At 43.2% G+C, this 24097-nt stretch overlaps 1 protein-coding gene across 1 annotated transcript in view; it reads left to right on the forward strand.

Moving 5' to 3' along the window:
• STN8 (Protein kinase superfamily protein) overlaps positions 1-23342 on the forward strand; it is a 49796-nt gene extending 26454 nt beyond the window's left edge. The window contains exons 2-4 of the mRNA XM_087697169.1: positions 4761-4934; positions 21629-22033; positions 22461-23342. Of these exons, the coding sequence (XP_087553295.1) occupies positions 4761-4934; positions 21629-22033; positions 22461-22808 (927 nt within the window). The 3' untranslated portion in view covers positions 22809-23342. The remainder of the gene's footprint in view (positions 1-4760; positions 4935-21628; positions 22034-22460) is intronic.
• The last annotated feature ends 755 nt before the right edge of the window (positions 23343-24097 follow it).

Raw genomic sequence — 24097 nt, forward strand, 5'->3', positions numbered from 1 at the left:
GACGTGACTACTGTGCTGTCCTGCTCTGGCCTGCTCTGCACATGGTAACACTCCTAGCTGTCTAGAGAATGACAATCTCTAACACAAGTGGGGGTCATTCACTAGGAACCCGTGTAGAAACAAAGAGAGAAGTGTTAGTAGTCTAGTCAGCTCATGTGTGAGTTTGGGCCATGCTTGACATTATTGGGTAATTTAGGCATTTTATAGTGGTCATTTTAGTGATTATTTAGGCATTTATTGCTGGCCGACCAACTTCGGAGAGTTGTGAGGGATGATGACCGTATCACCGATACTAGAAAGTAGCTAAGGAAGGGGCAATCAAGCTCTTTGCGCGGTTTGAAGAAGTGGGTCCCTTCCATGTCGCGGACTTCTCCTTGGCCGAAAGATCGGAGTCGGAGTTTGAGGAAGAGGATGATGCGTTGGAGGAGGCTGCATTCCGCTTCGTTGTCTTCTTCCGTGAGGTTGCTAACTCCTTGTAGTCCTTTCGCAAAGTGACTCTTCTTACCACAATGATAATATTGGGCCGTCGACTTCTTCTTCTTGTCACCTCTCTTTGAAGCTGTAAAGGTCTCACTGGTTCCGCCATAATGAAATGAGAGCCTCCCCTATAAGCACAAAGATGTCTTATGCTTAAGTAGCATTGAGGACATATGTAAAGCTCACATGTGTAGAGGATGTCTGTGCCCTCAAAGCATTTGCCACTCCATCAAACTTCGGTGGGAGCTTGTAGAGTACTGTGCCCACTAGATGTGCCTCTAGAAGGGCAGACTGCATGTGTCGAAGCAGGTCCTGTACCTGTGTAACACGGAGCAAAAATGATTGAATGGTGTCCTTGGACTTAAACTTCATCTACTGAAGCTGTCCACAAAGGGTCATAAGACACATAGGGGAAGGTGCCACGTACATTTGAAGCTTTGATCATATCTCTAGTGATGTCTTGTAGGAGGTAACCATCGGTAGAACTTCTTTAGAAATACACCGAAGCAATGTAGAATACGCACATGCATCGTTCGAATCCCATGTAAGCACAACTTCCTCATGGTTCTTCTCATCAAAATCTCCGGGAAGAGGAAAATGACACCGGGACCAAGGAATAGCTCCACATACAATGTACCAAATTTTCTTTGGCACAAACCAAGCTTTCATCATAGCACTCCATGTAAGATAGTCAAGTCCATGCAACTTATCATCTGTAGAAGTGCACGGAGGAGCCATTTGGAGAGGAGAAGAAGAGAAGATAGAGGATAGAGGGTATACGGAGAGGGAATACAGCCAAACCAACAGCAAAGACTTCACAAAATGAGAATTCACATGCAGTGTAACCAAAAATCTGACAGAAAACGAAAGCCAACTGTTGCAAAATGAAGAAAAAACAATCAAAAACTGTTAAAACGGCTTATACAAAGAATTGCCCAGCCACGGCTAGGGGCAGAAGACAAAAAATGCAGGCTGGTGTAGCATTGAATGCAGCAAACTGACGATGATAGGCTGAAATCCAGGTGCAGGCTGAAAATGCAGGTTGCTGGTTTGAAAAAAGCAGGCCTGATCAGCAGGGGGAGAAAGACTTGTAATCAACAGAAAAATTGCAAGAGGAACTGAGATCTTGCAATCTGATACGATGTTAGAAGTGGTGCAGCAATGGAAGCATAGACAAAGTGCTGAAATAAATTGTTGAACACAAGACAGAAGAGAGAGGAAACAAAAGAACAAAATGCGTACAACAGTGAGTCAGTGGCTGTGTGGGCATATGCACTGGCTTCTCTCTCCAACAAGAAGAACACCTGAAGAATGATGATGACTAAATGAGAGGAGGAGGAGCCATTGAATACATAGGCCCAAAATATGCCAAATATGGCAGCTCGTCGCCAGCAATAAATGCTTAGATAATCACTAAAATGACCACTATAAAATGCCTAAATTATCCAGTAATGTCAAGCATAGCCTAGACTCACACATGAGCTGACTAGATTGCTAACAAGAAGGTGGGGATATATGAGGCCAAGTTTGCTCCCATCTTCTAGATGTGTCAAAGTGCCGATCTCTTTTGGATTTGGGCTTTGGTCCTTGGTTTCTTCGTGTTATTCCTTATGATCTTGACGATCATAACCGTCTTTGCAACGATCCAATTGACGAGAGCGTCAGCCTTCTAAGCTTTGACAGTCCTCATTATTGCCATTAGACCAGTTGAACTGGTAATCTGTCTATCATTCGAAGTATCTGCACAAAGACAAGAAAATCTGCTATGTTTTGATGTTGGGCTGCCCTAACAGCAGAGTGATCTGCTACACTGTTGCAAGACAGCCTGTAGATGCTCCACACATGCGAGAAATAGAATGAACACTGCAAAAAAGTCTGTATTTTCAGGTTGCTGGGGGTATAGCAGCAGTTGCCCACTTCTTGATGGCTGGAAAACACAAAAACCTGCACAATTACAGCAAGATATGTGTGGTCTCCTCTTTGTAGAAGCTCCGGGTCCTCTGCTTTGGCGATGATAGCATATGAGAGTGCACAAGGGAAGAGAAACTTGAACATGAAGGGAAGAGAGAGACTGATATGAACATAGAGAAGAGAAGGAAAAGGCTGTGCTAATCTGAAAATGAAATCTGAAGATACAACAGACTGTCCCTGTATGCAGCCCAAGGCATCAATGAAGGCACCGGATCAAGCTGATGACGAAGAAAGTGGACAAGCTGGACAGAGAGTGTGCTGGCTGCAAAACAGAACGAGTGTGGGGCTGGCGGGGGACTGCTAGTTATAGCAGCAGCCCTAGAAGATGGCCAACCTGCAGCAGGCAGCTGCAAGTAATCAGCTGACCTGCATAGTGCAGCTCACCAGCCCCAAAGCAGCTGCCTATAGTGTAAACACAAATTGGCTCACAGTCCAGCAGTGTGAACACTCTAAAACACACCAAAAACTAAAATGCACTGAAATGCTAGGGCTGGAAACGGAAATGCACAAACAGTCAGAGCTCGTATGTCTCTGTCAGACTTTGACAAAATTCACAACCAGGAGATGACAAACATCGAAAAGACAAGAATGCTAAAAATGATTTCCCAGCAGTTCTTCATGTGCAGTGGTCCTCTTGGCTTTGAATCATTTAAAGAAACAGGAGTGCTTTGTCAAGAGAATTGATCTTGAAAAGAGGGAAGTTGAAGAAATCCACAATCAGAAATGTCTTGTTTAAAAGTTGCTAGAGCAGTAGAAAAGTCTCATTCTTATTCCATCTGTCTTGTATATGATCTCAACCTTCATTTGAGACCTTGAATGCCTGAAACTGAGAAGTAGTTGCCATTTTATGAATGCAAAGCCTCTAAAAAATATCCAAAAGATGTGATATCTCTTAAATGTGTGCTTTGAGTATTTGTATGTGCACTCTTTTGGTTGGCATTTCTAGTTAATTACATACAAACTAGTGTTTTTTTTTCCAATTTCAGCCTGCAGGAGTGTTGATTTTCCGTGCATTGGAGAGGTTGGACTGTAGTTTTCTGTTTGAGAGGTTGCTCTCAAGGTCTATGGATGAAGAGTCACAAAGACTTGTGCTGGGATGCAAGACTGCTTGCTGCATTTTGACTTTTATTTTTGGTCTTGAAGGAAAGATGCATATTACTGGGGGACGGGGTTGGCCTTGTCCATTTCAACAGCTTACTGCTGTTAGTGAGACATCCATACAGCATTTATTCTTTTTGGGATACATGGTCAACCTACATCTCAGGCTTTCATAGCTGAGACTAGCAGAAACTTAAGTCAATGATGGAGGAATTGGAGTCGCATTATGGGTTTTTTGGCTATTATGTGGGTAATGAGGAAGATGATGTTGGGTCTGTAGGTCTTTTCAGCATGCAACCTGGTAAACATGACCTGCCGGGGATAGTAATGCTCTTATAGTTCATCTTTTTCATATATGTCAGATGCTACATAGTGGATTTTTATTTTTCAGATTGAAGTACTGTCCAACTTGTTAACTGTGAGAAGATCATGTAAACCACTCCAAGGTAACCTTTGCTTATTGGTCAATATATTCCAGATCAAGTGTTTCTAGAGATGGGCTCTTGTAGGACCTGCTATTCACCAAACTGAATTTAGAAAAAACAATGAGAAACTGCCCAAAAACTACTGAAGAATCTAGACCATCATAGAAATTCCTCACAACTGTTGAAAATTACAAAAAGTTGGAAGTTTAAGCTCTGTGACCTTTGTACAAGTGAACTATTGAGCTGGAATGAATCATATAAAAGGTTTGCTAGGTAGAAGCCATAGACGTAAATGGGCAGCCATTTAAATAGGTTAGGAGGGAAGCCCTGGGGCCTCTGCTTTCTAGTAGTGCCGGTCTCTTCACTTGGCTTTGCTTGAAAGCACAGATCTTGCCATGTTGATTTTTTTTTAGGTGACCCAACTGTGCTTCCCATATAGCTCACCTCACTAGACATCTCCATGTGTTGAGTTATTTGGGTGTTCATTTATGTAAATGTTCTATGGCTTGTTTGAGTTGGGCTGGCAAGTGTGTGTTTGGTTTATTTACTTTGGACCAATTTTGCAGTGTATAGTACAAAAAAGTTTTCATCTTCACCACTTTTTGGTGGTTGTTGTTGTTTTCTCTTTTTTTTTTGGTGGTTGTATCTAAGAGGTTGCAGACTACTTGCATTCTCTCGATTATGTCAATGTGTTTTGCTCTACTGGTATTCTATGAATGGAACATAATTTTCATATAGGATGCAGACAGCCTTAATATGAGTGTGTAAGTTGAGCTTTGCATTATGCAGGTGAAAGTTGGAATACTTGGAGCTGAGGAGTGTGGAGAAGTTGAAGAATGGTTTAATTATCGTATGTCACGAGCTGCACCCGATGTTTGTGCAAATTTCCTCGGGAGCTTTATCGCTGATACGACCCGTGGCCAGTTCACAGAGGGAGGAAGATGGTTAGTGTGGAAGTTTGAGGTGATTTGGGTTTGAAACCTTGAAACTTTTTGGTCTTCCTTTTTTCTTGTATGCTTAAGGTGGTGCAATGCTTGAATATGATATTGATTTGATTGCCGGAAAGTTCCATTGACTATATGAATGAAAGGCATCTGATCTAAATGAATGTACAAAGATTAGAAGCGTTAGATGAATGTGTGTTTGAGTTGTTAGAAGCGCAAGATTTCTTGGTAGTTGTAATACATGTTGGTCGGTAGTTAGTTGGATGCTTGATAAAGGCTTCTCAACAAATCAACGGACAGACTTGTGGTGTGAGGGTTAGTCTTTTTGTATAGAATTGAATAGTGACTGAGCTAAATTCCTCACATCATCCACTAAGATAGAATAGCAGAACTCTTAAACTGCTTTGTATAGGCCTGGGTCAAAAGTGTAGTCCCGTTGTTTGGTATAGTCCAACTAATTGGGCTGATCACAATTACACACATACACAACATCATACAAAATTTACATCAGCAAAACACAAACAAGTTGATTGGATTGTTTCACCCAGTGAGTAGTAATCATGAAGTGATTATTTTAGAGACCTGTTAAAGAAAACTCAAGGCTGAAGCATCCTGCAGGTTGCTAGGGTGGCAAGCAAACTCATACAGGAGTTTGGTACATCGTGAATCTTATCCGAGATACTAGGGACTTGGATGTCCCAATGCCATTGGGCATGTGCCATGAGTGTTGGGATGTGTCAAGCATGGAACACTGAGCCCTGTAAAGAACTTTGACCTTTGGACAGTCACATGAAATCCTTCATACAATAACACTTTGAAGTATCTAGCATTCTGAGGCATGTGCAAGACCAGAACAAATAGGGGGTTGCAGTGCAATCAATGCTGAGCTAGATTTAGAAAGATTTATCCTCATGAGATTGATAATAAGTAGGTCCCTTTGTTTGTATAGGCTTCTCTTAGAAGCCTTGCAGGTTTTTCATTCAGGACTAGTAGTAGTAATGAGATCTTACATATCCCTAGCAAACAATACTAGAAAAGCATAAAATGTTAGTCAAGTATATTGTCAGACCATGTCTGGTTATTGATCAGGCAAAGTGAATGATGGACTCGAGGATTGATAATCTTGACGTCCCTTATGACTTTGAGGACCAGTCTGATTAGGAGCAGATTACTTGATATTAACCAAGAAAAACTAACTATTTTAAGATGAACAAAGAAGTTCAATTATGGAGGTATCTCATGCACGTCAAGATTCAGCCTACATGATCCATAAAATAACTCCAAATAGGATAAAGAGGCCATATGATGACATTTAGTGGGCACCCATTGGATCTGTTTTATTAAGGTGATTTTGTCAACATTATATTACACTTAAATTAAAAGACGTGGGGCAATTTGATATTTTAATTGAGTAGACTTAGTTAGAAATGAAGGGTTCACAAAAAGAGTGACAATGAAGAGCCAATAGAGTGATACTCAAGGATGGACTGTTTGAGGTTTTACATAATCCAAAACATAAGAAATCTTACATGACTCAATTGTTTAACACACATTAAAACATATATTTAGTATATATGGACACTTGTTTCATAGCTTCAAGTGGCTAAAATGATGCATCTTTTGTGAAAAATTTTCATTATTGGGGTGGGGCACAATTTGCTTTCAAGGGTTATCACTTTATTGGCCCCTTTACCTTATCCATTTAGTGGAACCCAAGTTGGCTCTTGGATAAAGGCAACCAGTCCCACGTATTTGACCAAGTTAAAGGTTTTGTCACAAGCCACATGCTACTTGATCAAAGGACTATTTGTCCCTTGTGTTTGATGAAGTGAACATGTTGTAATAAGGCACAAGAAACCTAGGAGTCGATTTGAAGTTTCATGATGTGCAAACACATGCTAATTGCTCTGTCTCCTTTAGTGTATGCAATATGGGCTCCTGCAATAAAAATGCCTAAAGAGTCAAGGAGGATAATTGCTTGTTGAATTGACTTTGCACACAATATTTGCACTACATCTAATTGTAGGGAACAATTAATCTTGTGATTTGTGAGCTATGGAAGTTCGAGTGCTAAAGTTGTGCAGTGGGTAGTCAAGAACCATATCCAAACAAGATGTAGAACACAGCTAATTTGTTCCAAAATGGTATGGAAAATGGAGTGAGAAAGACTATAGGTCATATCCTATTTAACTTGAAAATCTTTATATGGATGTATCTGAGAGGGAAGTAATGGTGGGATGCAAGGTAGAAACTATGGAGTGCAAGAGGGTTGAGAAAGAGAACACAAGAGAGTTATGTGGGTACAGAATGAATGGCACCCTTATTCTTTATTATTTTCACATGTACAATTTATGCATATACAAGGGGTGCACGCCTGCTATAGGCCATTGGCTTTTATCCTAGCAATCTCCCATTTGTGAGAAGATTTGCAAAGTTATCATCCGTTTGAATCTTGACAAGCTCAACATGCTTGTTCTCAAGCACCTCCTTGATGAAGTGATACTTCACTTCAATGTACTTTGTCTTTGCATGCAAGCTAGGGTTCCGTGCCAAGTGAATGGCACTTTGAATATCACAATGCAATGTAGGCACCTCTCCTATAATGCCAAAGTCTCCCACTAGATGAGTAAGCTATATAGTTTCCTTAAAGGCCTCAGTGGTTGTAACATATGCTGCCTTAGTGGTAGGTAAAGTTGTACATGGCTACAATTGAGAGACCAAGAGATTGCACCACCTGTGAAAGTGAAGATAAAACTTGTTGTAGAACTGTTAGAGTCTATACTCCCTACAAAATCATCATCTTCATATTGAAGAATAGACGAATCCTTCCTTCCAAAGCATACACACATAGATCTAGTGCCATTCATGATTCAAGTATCTTATGATACTCTTTAGTACCTCCCAATGCATCTTACTAGGATTTGCTATATATCTACTAACCACTCCTACTGCATAGGCAATGTTTGGACATGTAGCAACCATAGTGTACATCAAACTACTAATTATGGAAGCATACGGAATCTTGGCCATTTCAGCCTTTTGCTCATTTGACTTGGGGTTGTTCTCTTGGCTAAGTTTTAAATATAGAGGCAATGGAACTCTGATAACCTCGTCTCCATATTGAAATGCTCCAATACCTTCCCAATGTATTTCTTTTAGGATAAATAGAGTATCTTTTTGTCTCAATCTCGCATAATGGGCATATGAAGAATGTGATGAGTATTCATTTCAAAGGTTTCATGCAACCTTTTCTTTAAAGCATCCACATTGATGACTAACTTTCCAACAATCAACATGCCATCCACATAAATAATCAAGATCATAAGGCTACTATCCCTAGCCTTCATCGTGTATAGGCAATAGTCAGTCTCGCTTCTAGTGTACTCTTGAGATTGCATAAAGGCATTGAACTCATGACACCATTCCTTGGGAGTTTGCTTCAAACCACATAAGCTCTTATGCAGCTAACACACCAATTGCTTCTTGCCCTCCATAATAAACTCCTCAGGCTACTGCATGTAAATATCCTTATGCAAGTCCCCATGCAAGAAAGTGGTCTTTATATCCATCTGAACTAACTCCATGTCCTGTTTAGCAACCGAAGCAAGGACTGTACAAAGGATGGTCATCTTGACTACGGGTGAGGATATCTCATCAAAGTCAATTCCATTCTTCTACTTGAATCCTTTGACCACCAATCTTGCCTTGTACTTAGGCAATGCATTGGATGGAGAACACCTTTAGCTTGTAGACTCACTTACATGGCAATGCATGTTTACCTTAGGCAAAGGAACTAACTCCCAAGTAGTATTCTTTTTCAAAGGACTAACTCCTAGGTTATATTTTTTTTCAAAGAATCCATCTTTGACTGCATCACTCTCTTCCAATTATGATTGTCATCCCTAGTCATAGCATCAATATAACAAAAAGGCTTACCATAATTTGTGGCCATAACATAGTCTATAGACGAAATGTATTTATTTGGCAGTTGAGAAACCGTCAAAGACTTGTGTAAAATTGGCTTAATAGGAGTCGTTGGCTGCCCTACTTGTCTATCTTGTAAGACATGAGGATGTCCACCATCTCATGGCACTTCCACCTTAGCATTAGTAGGCTGTCCTAGTTTTGCATCATGTGAAACATGTCATATAATATGCTTAAGTGCTAGTTGCCATCCTCTTGAAATATCACTCTGTGGATCTCAACCGTTTTGATGGGCTACTTATGCATCTTATCCTCATGAAATATGACATCATGGTTGTGTATTAACTTCTTTGATTCAAGATCCCACAAGTGATAGCCCATTTCACCGGATTCTCCATAGCAAAGAAATAATAGCTAGGTCTCTTGCCAAACTATAACTCCTCTAGTATCTTGTTATCCAATGGCTTGCTAGGAGACTTATTGATCAAATACATTGTTGTTTTTACAATTTTAGCCCAAAATCCATCAGTGAAACTAGCATTAGAGAGCATACTACAGATCCTTTTTTGAATGGTCTTGTTCATTTACTAGGCCATGTCATTTTGAGTAGGATTCTTAGGAGTTGTCAACTCTCTTTTGATACCACGGCTTGCACAAAAGTTCATAAAGGCATGCAAGGTCTACTCTCCACCTTTATCAGTCCTCAAGCACTTAAGCTTCTTGCTTGACTGATTCTCTGCAAATGCCAATAGTTTTTGAAATGCATCCAACACATCACTGTTCTTGTGAAGAGGATAAACTCAAATCTTCCTTGTGGCATTATCTATAAAAGTGACAAATTATACTACTTTTTCCAATGAAACTATGGGTATTGTGTCAGAGTGCAGCGGTGCGGAAGCGTAGGACTGAGAGAGAGAACGCAGAGAGAGAAGGGAGAGAAAGAGACAGTGGACAATGAAGATCTGCTGTATAAAGAATGCTGAATACAAAGATATACACGGGCGCAGTGAGCTGGACTGCGTGTCTCCACCTCGAAGTCTGCTGCAATCTGCACTGTCTGCTGTCTGAAATCTGTGAACAGAGACAGAGACTGCGCGTCACCGGTCTGTAATCTGCGTCAGAGAAGAAGTGTACAGACTGCTGAAAGTGTCGACTATTAAATAGTCGAAAATTGCCACGAACTGGGGCGCCAAAAACAGGGCGTAGCCTGGAAACAAGTCGGCTGCATTAAATGCAGCCGACTGGGCTGCAACCAGTCGGACTGCCACGTGGCAGTCCGACTGCACAGTCCGACTGTGCAGCTGCCCTCCAAAACAGGCGATGATCTGGACAGGGCAGAAGCCTGAGGGATTTGGAATGTTGCCGAAGTAGAGCCTGAGGAAGCGCCTTCGTAAACAAATCTGCAAGATTGTCCTCCGTCTTGCAATACTCCACAGTGATGGTCTCATCCAGAAGCTTTTCTCAGATGAAGTGGTACTGAATCTCAATGTGCTTCGTCCGGGCATGAAAAACAGGGTTCCTTGCCAAGGCAATGCAACTCTCATTGTCACATCGCAGCAATGTAGGACGAGACTGGGGGCACCCAAGCTCCTCCAACAATCTCCGAAGCCACACAACCTCGCATGTGGTGGAAGACGCGGCCCGATACTCCGCCTCAGTAGACGAAAGGGCTACCGTGGGCTGCTTCTTGCTACTCCATGAAATAACACCTGCACCCAAAGTAAAGCAGTAACCTGTAGTAGACCGCCTGTGGTCCACGTCAGCGGCCCAATCCGAGTCGCTTCAACCTGCAAGTACAAGATCTGACCCATCTGTCCCTGCAGGGTAATGAATCCCCAAATCAGACGTCCCCCTCAGATACCGAAGTATCCTCTGAGCAGCCTGCCAATGCACCGTCTTAGGTTCACTCATGAACCCTGCCAAGAGCCCAACAGCAAAACATAGATCAACCCTGGTGTTGAGAAGCCAAATCAAGGACCCTATCAACTGTCGATAGCGGGACGCATCCGCCAAAGGAGAAGCTGAATGGGAAGTGGCCTTCCAGTTCGGATCCATAGGTGTAGAGAGGGCCCGACAATCTTCCATCTCAAAAGACACCAAGAGCTCCTGTATATATCTCTGTTGGGAGATAAAGATCCCCCTCTGAGACTGATAAATCTCATGGCCTAAAAAGAAATGGAGTAGCCCCAAATCCGTCATCTCGAACGTCCGATGTAAAGCTGACTTTGTCTCCTGGACTTGCTGTGCATCATCACCTGTGACAATCAAATCATCAACATATAATACAAACAGCACACAACCATCCTCGGAAGTGTGAACATACAGCTGCGAATCGGCCTTGGACCGCCGATATCTCAACTGAGACTGGAGGAACGAATCAATCTTCTCGTTCCAAGCTCGCGGGGCCTGCTTGAGGCCATACAGGGCCTTTTTCAACCTGTAGACTTTCCCATCTGAAGAACCAAAGCCAGGAGGTTGCTCAACGTAGATCTCCTCCTTCAAATCACCATTCAGGAAGGCCGACTTCACATCCAACTGATAAACAGGCCATCTCCTATGGCCAGCCAAAGCAAGAACAGCTCTAATGGTTGCCATACGAGCTGTGGGGGCAAAGGTGTCATGACAGTCAATCCCTGGGCGCTATGCAAAACCCTTAGCAACAAGGCGAGCCTTGTGCTTATCCAAAGTACCATCACTGAGATATTTGGTCTTGAAGACCCACTTGACTCCAATCACCTTCTTCTTCGGGGGGCGTGGCACAAGTGACCAAGTGCCATTCCTCTCAATAGGCTCCAACTCAGCTTCCATAGCTTTCTTCCATGGGGCGGACTGTAAAGCCTCCTTCACAGAGGTGGGCTCTCGATCCTGCATAACACGGGACATCAAACAATAGTTGGAGCATACAAGCTCCGAAGAATGCGCCTGGTGCCTCCGTGACCGCCGCGGACCATCCTGCGGTCCCCACTCCTCAGGAACCCCCTCGATCCCTGAATCACGGAGTGTGTCACGGGCCCAGCGAGGAGGAGGCCGAACCTCCCCTCGTCGTTCTCCATCAGCAGAAGACTCTGGAATATCCACTGGTGGAACAGTAGACTCTGTGTGAGAAACAGAATCATAATCAAAAGGCACGGGCTCCAGTGGAACTGTAGAAGGAGCCCAACTCTCCCCTGGATCTCCAAGAACGGGATGCTCCTCACCCGTTGAAGAAGCCGGAACCTCCACAAACCGCACATCACGGCTAGTGTACACATCCCGCTTGACGGGATCATACAGTCGATAGACTTGGGACTGGGAGCTGTAGCCAACAAATACCTGTTTTCGAGAAGCCGCTTCAAATTTATCACGGTGAGCCTTGGGAATGTGAACATAGGCATCACACCCAAAGACCCGAAAGTAAGAAACATCTGGCTTCGTCCCAAAATAAGCCCACGGCCGAAGTAGGGGATCGATTAAGGATGTGGACTGCAGTAGCCATGGCCTCGGCCCACAGAACCTGAGGGGTCTGTCGGTGCTCCATCATGGTGCGCGCCATCTCGATCACACTGCGGTTCTTCCGTTCTAGAATACCATTTTCTTGAGGAGTATTGGTATTGGCAAACTCCTGGTGAATTCCTCTATCTGCACAAAACCGAGCAAATTCATTAGACACAAATTCACCTCCCTTGTCGGATCGCAAGGTCTTCAACTTCCGGCCTGATCGGTTCTCCTCAAAGAGAAGCCAATCCTTGAAGTGCGAGAAAGCTTCTGACTTTAGTGCCAAAAAGTAGGCCCATGTCATCCTGCTGTAGTCATCCACGATCAGCATGAAGTACGAGCTCCCACGCAGGGACTCATTCCTCGTAGGGCCACATAGATCCGTAGATACTAGCTCCATCGGTGAAGTAGACCGCCGCGAAGCTGTGTGGGGAATGGCATCTCTATGCTGCTTCCCCCGTATGCAGGAGACTCATGGCTACTGGCTCACCACTATATCCGGCAACCCTCGAACAAGCTGTCCACGTGACGCCCTCCGAAGATAGTCATAGTTCAGGTGACCAAACCGAGCATGCCATAACTCAGACTGTGACTGTGAGGTAAGAAGAAGAGTAGAGAGGGCAGTGGAAGACTTCAGTTTGTAAATGCCGTTCTCCTCATATCCGGATGAGAGAACCTTCCTCGATCCACGATCAAGGACTCGCACAGTAGAACTGTCAAACTCCACCAAAAGACCAAGGGAGCAAATCTTATGAACTGAAAGGAGATGGTACCCTAATCCAGGTACATGCAAAACCTCTGAGGTATGGGTGCCACCTCGTCCATCTGGAATAAGCTGCATCTTACCCCGTCCTGCAACAGAAACTGAAGAGCTGTCTCCAATGAGAACCTGCCCACGCGAAGGTCGCAGCTGGGCAACACCATCTGATGAAGGAGTCATGTGCCGTGAGGCACCACTATCAACAATCCACTCTCGAGCCTGGGGAGCCGTCATCGCAGCATCAGAAGCATTCGGTGAAGCGTCCTCAATGACAGCTAGATGAAGAAATGCAGCTGATGAGGGTGCAGCCACTGCTCCAGAATCCTTGGTATCCTTCTTCTTGGTGTCCTTCGTGTCTTTGTCAGGGCAATCTTTCTTCCAATGGCCAGTCTTTCCACAAATATGACATGTGGAGTCTTTGTCCTTGTCCTTGTCCTTGTCCTTCTTGGACTTGTTATCCCCCTTCTTCTTCTTTTGGTCCTTCCCCTTCTTCTGAGAGGCTTGACCTGTCAACGCCTCCGACTTGGAAGCATTCTGTCCCTTTAACTGTTCCTCTTGGTCCAAGACCATAGGAACCAACTCTTCCCAGCGAAGAGTAGACTCTCACCCCGAAGTAATGAGGGCAGAGTAAAATGTACCGAATCGTGGCGGCAACTGGGACAATAGTGTGATCGCCATGTCTTCGGAGGAAATCGGCTTCCCCGCATTCTGAACCTGCATCTGTAGCTGCCTTAGCTTGTTAATGTGCTCCCGTAGCGAAGAAGACTTGTTTACGGACAAAGTCCGCATCTGAACCTCCAAAGAAACCCTCTTCATCAGGGTCATCCGATTGTACATTTGATCAAGCTCCAGCCATATCTCACGAGCCACCGTCAAGTGCTCGATGTGAGCGATCACGGCTGTAGTGCATGATAGGAAGAGAAAGGATCGAATCCTGGCATTCAGTTTGTCCCAATGAGACTGGGCCCTGGCCAACTCCGTACGAGCATCGGAAGAGAGTTTGGACTCATCTCTTACCGAAGGCCGGTCAATATCCTCCTGTACCAACTCCGCCAAATCATAGGACTCAAGGATGGCCAACATCATAACGCGCCAAATGCGGTAGTTGTCGCCGTCGAGCTTCTGATCTGTAGGAAGAGCCGGTAAGACAGGCACCTTCCGGTCCATAATCGCCTGGAACTCCAAGTCCATCTCTGTAGACATCTTCACCTGCAATGCCTTCTCAAATGCAAAAGCAGCCCCCTCTGACTGGGTAAACGCAGCCTGCTAAGGCTCTTCCGCGTCCTGAAGTTTCTTCACCCGCCGGAGGCGATAAAAAAGCAAAACCTGCACTTTTAGACTGAAAACTCAAACTTCCTCCGCGTCAAACAGCAGTAAACAGCAGCAAATCCACCACCTGTACTCCTTTCCTGTGCGCCCACACTCGTTTCAGCCTTGTTCCAAGGTGCAGCCCTCCTGTCTGCCCTTAAACGCAAAAAACGCAAATTTGTGTCGCGATGGAAACTCCTCTTCAGGTTGATTCTGCGCTCAGTCAGCCCTCAAACACTGCTCTGATACCATGTCAGAGTGCAGCGGTGCGGAAGCGTAGGACTGAGAGAGAGAGAACGCAGAGAGAGAAGGGAGAGAAAGAGACAGTGGACAATGAAGATCTGCTGTATAAAGAATGCTGAATACAAAGATATACACGGGCGCAGTGAGCTGGACTGCGTGTCTCCACCTCGACGATGCGACCTGCTGTCCACCTCGAAGTCTGCTGCAGTCTGCACTGTCTGCTGTCTGAAATCTGTGAACAGAGACAGAGACTGTGCTTCACCGGTCTGTAATCTGCGTCAGAGAAGAAGTGTATAGACTGCTGAAAGTGTCGACTATTAAATAGTCGAAAACTGCCACGAACTGGGGCGCCAGAAACAGGGCGCAGCCTGGAAACAAGTCGGCTGCATTAAATGCAGCCGATTGGGCTGCAACCAGTCGGACTGCCAGGTGGCAGTCCGACTGCACAGTCCGACTGTGCAGCTGCCCTCCAAAACAGGCGATGATCTCTAACATATTGTTCCATGCAAATCACTATGAACCAAATCAAGTCATTCTGATCTTTTACTTCCTCTACTTCTCTTATACGATATTTTAGTTTGTGTTTCAAAGAGTGAATATTGATAAAACTCATAATTACCAAGATAAAAAAAAGTTAGACAAGGGGCATAAAGCTTTCATATTGAGTAACTGACATTTGTTTTCAACGACGATGCCATAAATAAATAGATGGCTATTTAGTGATAACTAGAATATGATCTATACCACCAAAAACATGTAAAGGATACAAAGTACTAGATTTCAGTCCTTTGGTCACAATAAAAGATCTCTTGCAAATCTTCCACACATGATTACCAAAGGTCACTCTATAATCACAATCATCAAGCAATTCTATACAAATTAAACTTTTTGTGAAGTCTGGAATATGCCGTACATTTTGCAAGCCAAAAGAAGAACCATTTGGCAATGACAAATGTATATCCTCAATGCCAACAATATTATATGCATAGTTATTTTCTAGATGGATGTATTTTCTCTTTCCAACATCATAAGTAGAAAACCACTCCTTATGTGGAGTAACATAAGTGATGCTCTAGAATCCATACGCTAGTTTTGAGACATGTCACTATTCATGGTAACCAAGAATGCGTCACCAAAAGAGGATACAAATAAAACATCACCCTCATCTTGGCACATGCATTAATCTCCTCAATCTTTACCTTGCTTTTCTCTTTGCTATCATTCTCATTTGCCTTCTTGCCCTTTTGCTTGTTTTTTCATTTGAAGCAGTCATTTTTATGTGTCACTTCTTGTTATAGTAGTAGCATTCAGCATCCTTTTTATTACATGACTTACCTTTTGACTTGTCTACTTGTCAAGATCCAAGGCTCGTGACCACTCGTCACTCAACATTGGCAAGAGCATGGCGGAAATGGCCGTTGCCGTCCCCTCTGTCCCCTGTTACTATGGTGAGCTGCTATCCAAACCAAAATAATTTTATTCTGTGTAAAAGTGAGAATTGAAAACTGCACAAAATCAACTCTTTGATTGCTTAGATTTGTAGCTCTCATCGTGCTCCTCATTTTGAGCTATAGAATTGTTAGAAGTGGAGCAGCAATGGAAGCGTAAACATATACTGTAATAAACTGCTGAAACACAATACAAAAGAGAAAGGAAAAGAAAGAACACAATACAGATGAGAACTCAGATGTATGCTCGGGAAATGGAATCCATATATCAGACACGAGACTGTCGCATACAATAGTGAGTCACTAGCTGTGTGGGCACTGGCACAGACACCTCTCTCCACGGGACCTCTAGGTGGTGAATTGAACTAACTGAGGAGGAGCCCAGAATATATATAGGCATAAATAATGCCATAAAATATGTCAAGTCGGCCAGCATTTAATGCTGGCCGATTGGCAGCAATAAATGCCCCAATAGCATAAAATGCTACACACTAAAAATGCCTAAAATAACTACATAAAGTGCCTAGCCATAATACATCTCAGACTCACACATGAGTTGACATACTCTGCTAACATCCTCTCTCAAATCATGGGTGATTTGATACAATACAATGGCACTATGAGAATGAATCAAAAACCATACAACATAGAACCACCAAGTAGAACCATGGATACCCAAGCAATGGGTGATCAAGCCACCACCAAGGTGCCTCGAAGAGAACCTGATGTCGATGTCGATCGCTCATCTCCTGAAGATAGAGAAGATCATAGCAACTCTCAATGTCTCTCAACGATGCCTTTGATTTAGCACACATGACCATTTTGTCACCAATGCCGCAGTGCATAAATAACCATGGATTCCCCTTTTTTGGATAGACCGCCAAAGTGTCCCCTCATGTGAGCTCCAGATGAAAGCCACCCGCTCTCTGTCAAAAAATCAGCCCATCATGAATCTAGATGTCAATCCTAGTTCCAGGATTTGTACCTGCCAAACTGTGGTCGATGCGTCAGGGATGTCCCTCTTTGGATTTTGTGCATTTGTATAGAAATATAGATGAGGCACGACTGTCCCATATCACCACCCTCTCACACCTCCTCTTTGGCACTGGAGAGTCGTGAGGGATGACCTCATCACCACCACTAGAAAGCAGCTGAGGAAGGGGCCACCAAGCCCTTGCCACGATCCGAAGAAGAGGATCCCTTCCGTGCCTTGGACTTCGCCTTGGCTGGAGGATCGGAGTCGGAATCTGAGGCAAATGATGACTCATTGGAGAAGTCTGTATCTTGCTTCATTTTCTGCTCCTTTTTCTTCTTGGAAGCCGCTAACTCTTTGCAGTCCTTCTGTAAATGGCCCTTCTTGCCACAGTGGTAACACTGGGCCTTCGACTTCTTTATCTTCGAACCCCTCTCTAAAGTTGCAAGAGCCTCACTTGAACCTCTATAATGTGACAGAAGCCGTCCTTGTAGTCGCAAAGTTGCCTCATGCTCAAGGAGTATCGAGGACATATGAAGAAAATTGACAGGAGCCGTAGATGTTTGCGCCGGTAAAGCATTCGTCACTCCGTCAAACTCTTGAGGAAGCTTGTAGAGTACCATACCAACAAGATGTGCCTGTGATAGGGCAGATTGTATAATGCGAAGCTGGTCCTGGATTTGGGTAACTCGAAGTAGGAATGATTGGATCGTATCTTTGATTTCAAACTTCAGTTGTTGGAGCTGGCCATAGAGAGTAATAGCCCTCATGGTGGAAGGAGCCTCGTACATCAACTGCAACTTTGACTATACGTCTGAAGCTGTCTTGTAGGAGGTGACCGCCGGTAGGACTTCTTTGGAAATACATCGAAGTAAGGCCGAATAAGCACGGGCATCATCCGAATCCCATGTAAGCACTGCTTCCTCATGGTTGTCTTCATCAAAATCACCTGGAACAGGAGAAGGATGTTGAGGACGTGCAATATCTCTACCAACCATGTACCATAACCGCTTCAGGATAAACCAAGCCTTCATCACCGCACTCCATGTGTAATAATCAGGTCCATGGAGCTTGTTATCAATGGATGTGCATGGAGGAGCCATCTATAGAGGATTTAGAAGAGAAGTAGAGAAAATAAGGTATTTGGAGAGGGAACATAGCCAAAACACGAGTATAGATTGCAAAAAACAAGAGTTCACATACAGTGTGTAACCCAAAATCTGACCAAAAGAAGACAAAAGCTGTTGCAAAAAGTCAAAAAATCAGTCAAAAACTGCCAAAAACAGCAAAAACAGCCCAAAGGTAGAGTCACCCAGCTAGGAAGGAGTCAGGAATACCAAAATGCAGACTGAGTATTGCCACAAATAGGTTGTAAAACTGTCACAGCAGCTTGAAAACTGAAAACGCAGGCAGTAGAGGGGCTATAGACAGCAAGCGATGGCAAATCTGCAGAAAGCGCAAGGAAAACAGGTCGCTTGTATGGAGCAGTAGTCACCTGATCAGCGAGGGTGAAAACAGTCCTGAAATCAGCAAGAAAACACAGCAGGAGCACAAATCCAGAAATCTGATACCATGTCAGAAGTGGAGCAGCAATGGAAGCGTAAACATATGCTGTAATAAATTGCTGAAATACAAGAAAAAAGAGAGAGGAAAAGAAAGAACGCAATATAGATGAGAACTTAGATGTATGCTCGGGAAATGGAATCCATATATCAGACACGAGATTGTCGCATACAACAGTGAGTCACTGGCTGCGTAGGCAACAACACCGGCACCGGCTCCTCTCTCCACGGGACCTCCAGGTGGTGAATTGAACTAACTGAGGAGGAGGAGCCCAAAATATATATATGCATAAATAATGCCATAAAATATGTCAGGTAGGCCAGCATTTAATGCTTGTCGACTGGCAGCAATAAATGCCCCAATAGCATAAAATGCTACACACTAAAATTGCCTAAAATAACTACATAAAGTGCCCAGGCATAATACATGTCTAGACTCACACATGAGCTGACATACTTTGCTAACAAGAATATGCCAATCCAATATTGAATGTAAAAGTTATGGCTAAAATATGAAAGTGTTGTCAAGCTACCATAGTTGTCCACGACTTTTGCAACATGCTTTGTATCCACTCAAAATGGATAGAATGGCTCTAAAGTGAATGTTTGAAAGGTATTCTCACTTTTTCCTTTGTTGTACATACATTTGAGAGAAGAAAATAAAAGAGTTTGCTTGTTTCTCTTCTCTTGGAAAGCTTCAATGTACATCAATCTCTCTAATCATCCAAAATCTCTTTTTGAGCATTCAAAGCCAAGTTGTTTTGCATCAATTCCAGCTGCTAATGGCTGCCCAAATGCAATTGAATTGGGCTGTTGCAATCCCAAATTAGGCCTCAATGGCTTAAGCACTTGCTTGACTCAAATCCAGATCCCAACAATGAGAATAGTAGCTCTATCAAGATGCGGACAGCAAGTACCAATGTTAAAGAAGAAGCTCAAATTCTCAACCTTTGCAACACTTCTCGCTCCAAGCATGAGCTTCCATGAATACCGAATGTTGCTCTAATACTAATCGAGAGGGAAGCTATCGCGGGATGCAAGGTAGAAGTTATGGAGTGCAAGAGTTGAGAGAGAGAACAAAAGAGAGTTATCTGGGTACAAAATGAATGGTACCTGTATTCTTGGTTATCATTACTTATATATGAGTGTACAGTTTGTACATATACAGGGGTGCTCGCTCGACTATAGGCCATTGGCCTTTACCCCAATAGTATCCATTCTAACTTGTGAAACATGAGACTTTCTCAGGATACAAGCATGCATGAGTAGGCTATATGCAATTGATGGCTAGACTAACCGACCGTACCTCTACTCCAGCAACATGCATGTCACATCGTAAAAGTGTGCCTACCACATCCCCTCCTGGTAAACTTGCTGGTTGTGCAACTTGCGATGCTTGCAAATGAGCTGGAGCAGGATTTGCCAAGGCAGATGCTTGCAATGGTGCTTGCTAGGTGGGAACTCTGATGATGCCATTCCATGGATGAACATGAGAAAGGAACTCAACCCTGTGAGCCATGCAACCAATATTCTGATGGGTGTAAAGGCAAAAGGCAGAACTCATTGTGGAAAGTATACATTAGATTTGAGGCTTTTCTGTAATTGTTGGTTGAATGAAGAATACTAATCATATGTGCCCTTTAAATGAAGAGAATAGATTGACTGAGTGACATAGAGTCTTATGGTGGAACATTTCTGTGCAGCACTTCACAGCAAACAAGGTCAATGTGATGTCCTATACACCTCCATGGAAAGAGCTTGTGCCAGTAAAGTTTGGCACATGAACGGACCTCAGGCTGGTGGATCAGAATCTATGATATGTCCAAAATATGAAACGTGGCTCTAAAGTAAAAATTGTTCCTGGTGATGAACTTTGCAACAATAAAAGAGCTTCCTCATGGAACACGAGGGAAAAGGTTTCACATAAACTTTGGCAATGTTGTGAAGATTTTTGGCTCTTTGGCAAGGTGTAAGGCACATGCCCACCTTTTGGGCTTCTACAATATTCTGAGCATTGTGGATCTACAAACAGCTGGTGTTCATGCTGCCTTCCATTATGCTAACTTTCAGCCTTTTATTCCAGCATTGCAATTATCAGTTTGTGATACCTTTTCTCCAGGAGAGAGAGCTGGCTAAAACTTTGTTGCGTTTTCCCTACGTTTTTAACATTCCTTGGCTGTCACGCCCTTATCCTGCTTGTAAATTTACTGGTTTCACACACACACACACACACACACACACTATATATATATATATATAGAGAGAGAGAGAGAGAGAGAGAGAGAGAGGTGTGCGAAAAAAAAGGGAGGGAGGTGCAAGCGCAGTTAGCATGTGTTTATGTATGTACATATAGGAGAACCTGAAATTTTACCATAGCACCCAGCATAGTGATCATGCTACAACAAATGAAGACTTTGTAATTACGCGACTCATGTCTATGAGATGAATTATTGCAGAACTGTGCTTTTCTTGTTTTGGAAGGTACTTGACAGTAATTGGAAAATTTTCTTATGGGGTACAATGTTTTTGAAAGTTTGCATTGAAGTGAATTTAACCTGTCCAAGCATCTGAGACAACAATCAACTGGATTCAAGCTATATTCATATAATGCTAGAAAGGATATTCAAATTTCATTACCTCAGCAAGCTTCTACATACTTCTAAGAAGATGGTTTGCTCCTGATCGTCACTGATATACTTGATGTATTTGACACCAAACGTCTATATAATATTTGCTCATGGTCAAAGGATGAATGATACTTCAATCAGGCGTGTATATTTGTCACATTTGTAATCTGGGAAAATGGTTAAATATATGGAAATACCTTACTATATGGCTGTGATGTAAGCTGTTTCCCTGGATTCAAACTTGTATTGATGTGTTGTTGAGGTTCTTCATATTAAGTGGTTGTGTGTTTATTTGTCAATGGCTGCTGTGCTCTGCACTTGATCATGGATGGTGTTGATGCTAAAACACAGCATATCACTATAAGACTTCTAAGCAGATGTATTTGTTGTGTAGGGAGATTCGACTTTGGCAGATTTTATGAGGGACCGTAAGTTTCCAGAAAATCTGTCAGAGGCAATGTTTGGGGCAGGCCTGAAGAATCGGGATCCTGTGCAGCGAAATGCCCTGATCATAAAGAAGATTACACGACAAATTATCACCTCATTGAAAAAGGTTCATGACACAGGCATTGTGCATCGTGATGTGAAGCCTTCAAACCTTGTAGTAACAAACAAGGGAAAAGTTAAGCTTATCGACTTTGGAGCAGCTGCAGATTTGCGAGTTGGTAAGAATTATGTTCCAAATCGTGGAATGCTTGATCCAGACTATTGCCCCCCTGAGCTCTATGTCATGCCTGAGGAAACACCAACACCACCTCCTGCACCTGTTGCAGCTGCTCTGTCACCCTTTCTCTGGCAGGTGAGTATTAGCTATATATTTATGTTAAGAAAACTGTCAATCTCTGCACCTGTTGAAACAGAAAGTATTCATGGAAGCAGTGACTGGCAAAATGTCCTGGAAAGGTCATACACAAAACTCCAGGCATTAGCATTCAAGAATGTTCAGGATCATAGTAACATTGTAGTCAGTAGTTCTGAAGGAATAACAAGAAGGTGCAGACCTCTTTGCCTATGACAAACCAAAAGAGAATTGAAAACTTGTTAGAAAGGATGAGAAGTGGGAACAGACTACAATGGGCAGGCTTATATTTCCTTTCTGATGTTGGTGCCCCTAAAGTTGTCTACTTCATGTAAAATCATAACATATTGCACATGAAAGTTCCTTTTATGTAGCGTTTAGACTGCAAAGTGAAACCTGTATTCATTCATTCGTCAGTGTCTCGCAGTTCAACAGTCCAGATCTCTTTGACATGTATTCTGTGGGAATCATCTTCATGCAAATGGCTTGCCCTGGTCTGCGGACATCTCTAGGTTTGCAGTCATTCAAATCAGAACTTGAGGGAGCAGGTTATGATTTGAAAAAGTGGAGACAAAACACTAAACTAAGGCCGAATTTGGATATCCTTGATATGGATGGAGGAAAAGGTTGGGACTTGGCTACAAAGCTTATTTGTGAAAGGGGTTTCTTGCGGCGAGGTCGGCTCTCTGCTGGGGCAGCTCTGAGGCACCCATATTTCTTACTTGGAGGTGATCAGGCAGCAACTGTTCTTTCCAAGCTGTCTGTGACAAAATAGTGAAGGAAGAGCAAGGATGCAGCATATGTAAGTTTGGTCCGACACACTGATGTGGAGTTCCTGCTTCTTCTTGGGCAAGAAAAATCATGTGCAGCATGACATTGGAATGTAAAAAATGTGACATATCCCCACAATTTTGGGCATTTCCTCAATTTGAGATTGGGCAGTTTGTGATGTAAGCTCTGTTTCAAATAATGGAGGTGCCAGTATCAAGTGGTATGCATGCATGTATATGTCATGGTGAGATATCTCTCTCTCTCTCTCTCTCTCTCAACGAGTAACTCTGTTAATCTCTCTCTCTCTCTCTCTCTCTCTCTCTCTCTCTCTCTCTCTCTCTCTCGCTTGCCTCATGGGCATTTTGGGAGCCCAATGCCGACATCACCACCATCTTCTCGACCATGTCTAGCAGGCATGGCGCCAGCTTTGTATCTCTACAGCTGCTTTGCTTTACCATCATTTCTTCATTTGTCTCCTCGATTATTATTGTGTTGAGTTGTGGTAATACAGAAAAGCACTATTACTGTTGCTGGTCAATGCTATGGAGGGAGGCAGTCAAACAAATATTCTTGCAGTGGTCTCTGGAATAAGTGACAAATAAATACTTCACAAACAGCCCACAATGCCTGGTATCATACCTAATATAAGTTAAGGCAGAGGAAACAAACCCAATATTTGGAAGGTTTTCCCAAAGAGCGCGAGGGAAATGATGCTTGCAAATAACTTGAGAGGGACTCTAGTAAGCTTGTGAGTAGCAGGACAGCATGATACAGTTTCCTGAGGAGACTGACAACATGCACAAATCAAACTTGGCACGTCTCGCTTGGCCAGAAAATCGCCCCCAAGCACTCTGGAGAATTGGTAGAATCTGAAGACGGTACAGTAGGCATCACTTTGAATTTGGAATCTGATAATGTTGGCTAAGTACTGATGGGCGATGGTTCTACCGACCAAACATCTTTATAAGAATGCCATGATTGGAGAGGAAGCCTGCCTTTTCATATCTATCCGAGGGTTTTCTTCTAGTTCAATGATTTGACAATAAGCTACAAAGTATTAGCATGCTTAAAATCCACAGTAGAAAAATGATATACCGATAAATTGCTTTAGCAGTCGACGTTGGGAGAGTCAATGGCATGGCACTAGGTGCAACATGATGCAGGTTCCAATCTGCGAACTTGTACTGATGATCTAGAGAAGAAATTGGTTGAAATGGCATCAAAAGCTCTTTGACCTTGCATCATGCCGACTAATAATGCATGGCCAAACCATACTTGGCAGAAGCAGCTCCG

The sequence above is a fragment of the Lygodium microphyllum genome, chromosome 17 (genome assembly GCF_053477565.2).
Source record: "Lygodium microphyllum isolate KBCC chromosome 17, Lygodium_microphyllum_v1.1.10, whole genome shotgun sequence".
Taxonomy (NCBI): domain Eukaryota; kingdom Viridiplantae; phylum Streptophyta; class Polypodiopsida; order Schizaeales; family Lygodiaceae; genus Lygodium; species Lygodium microphyllum.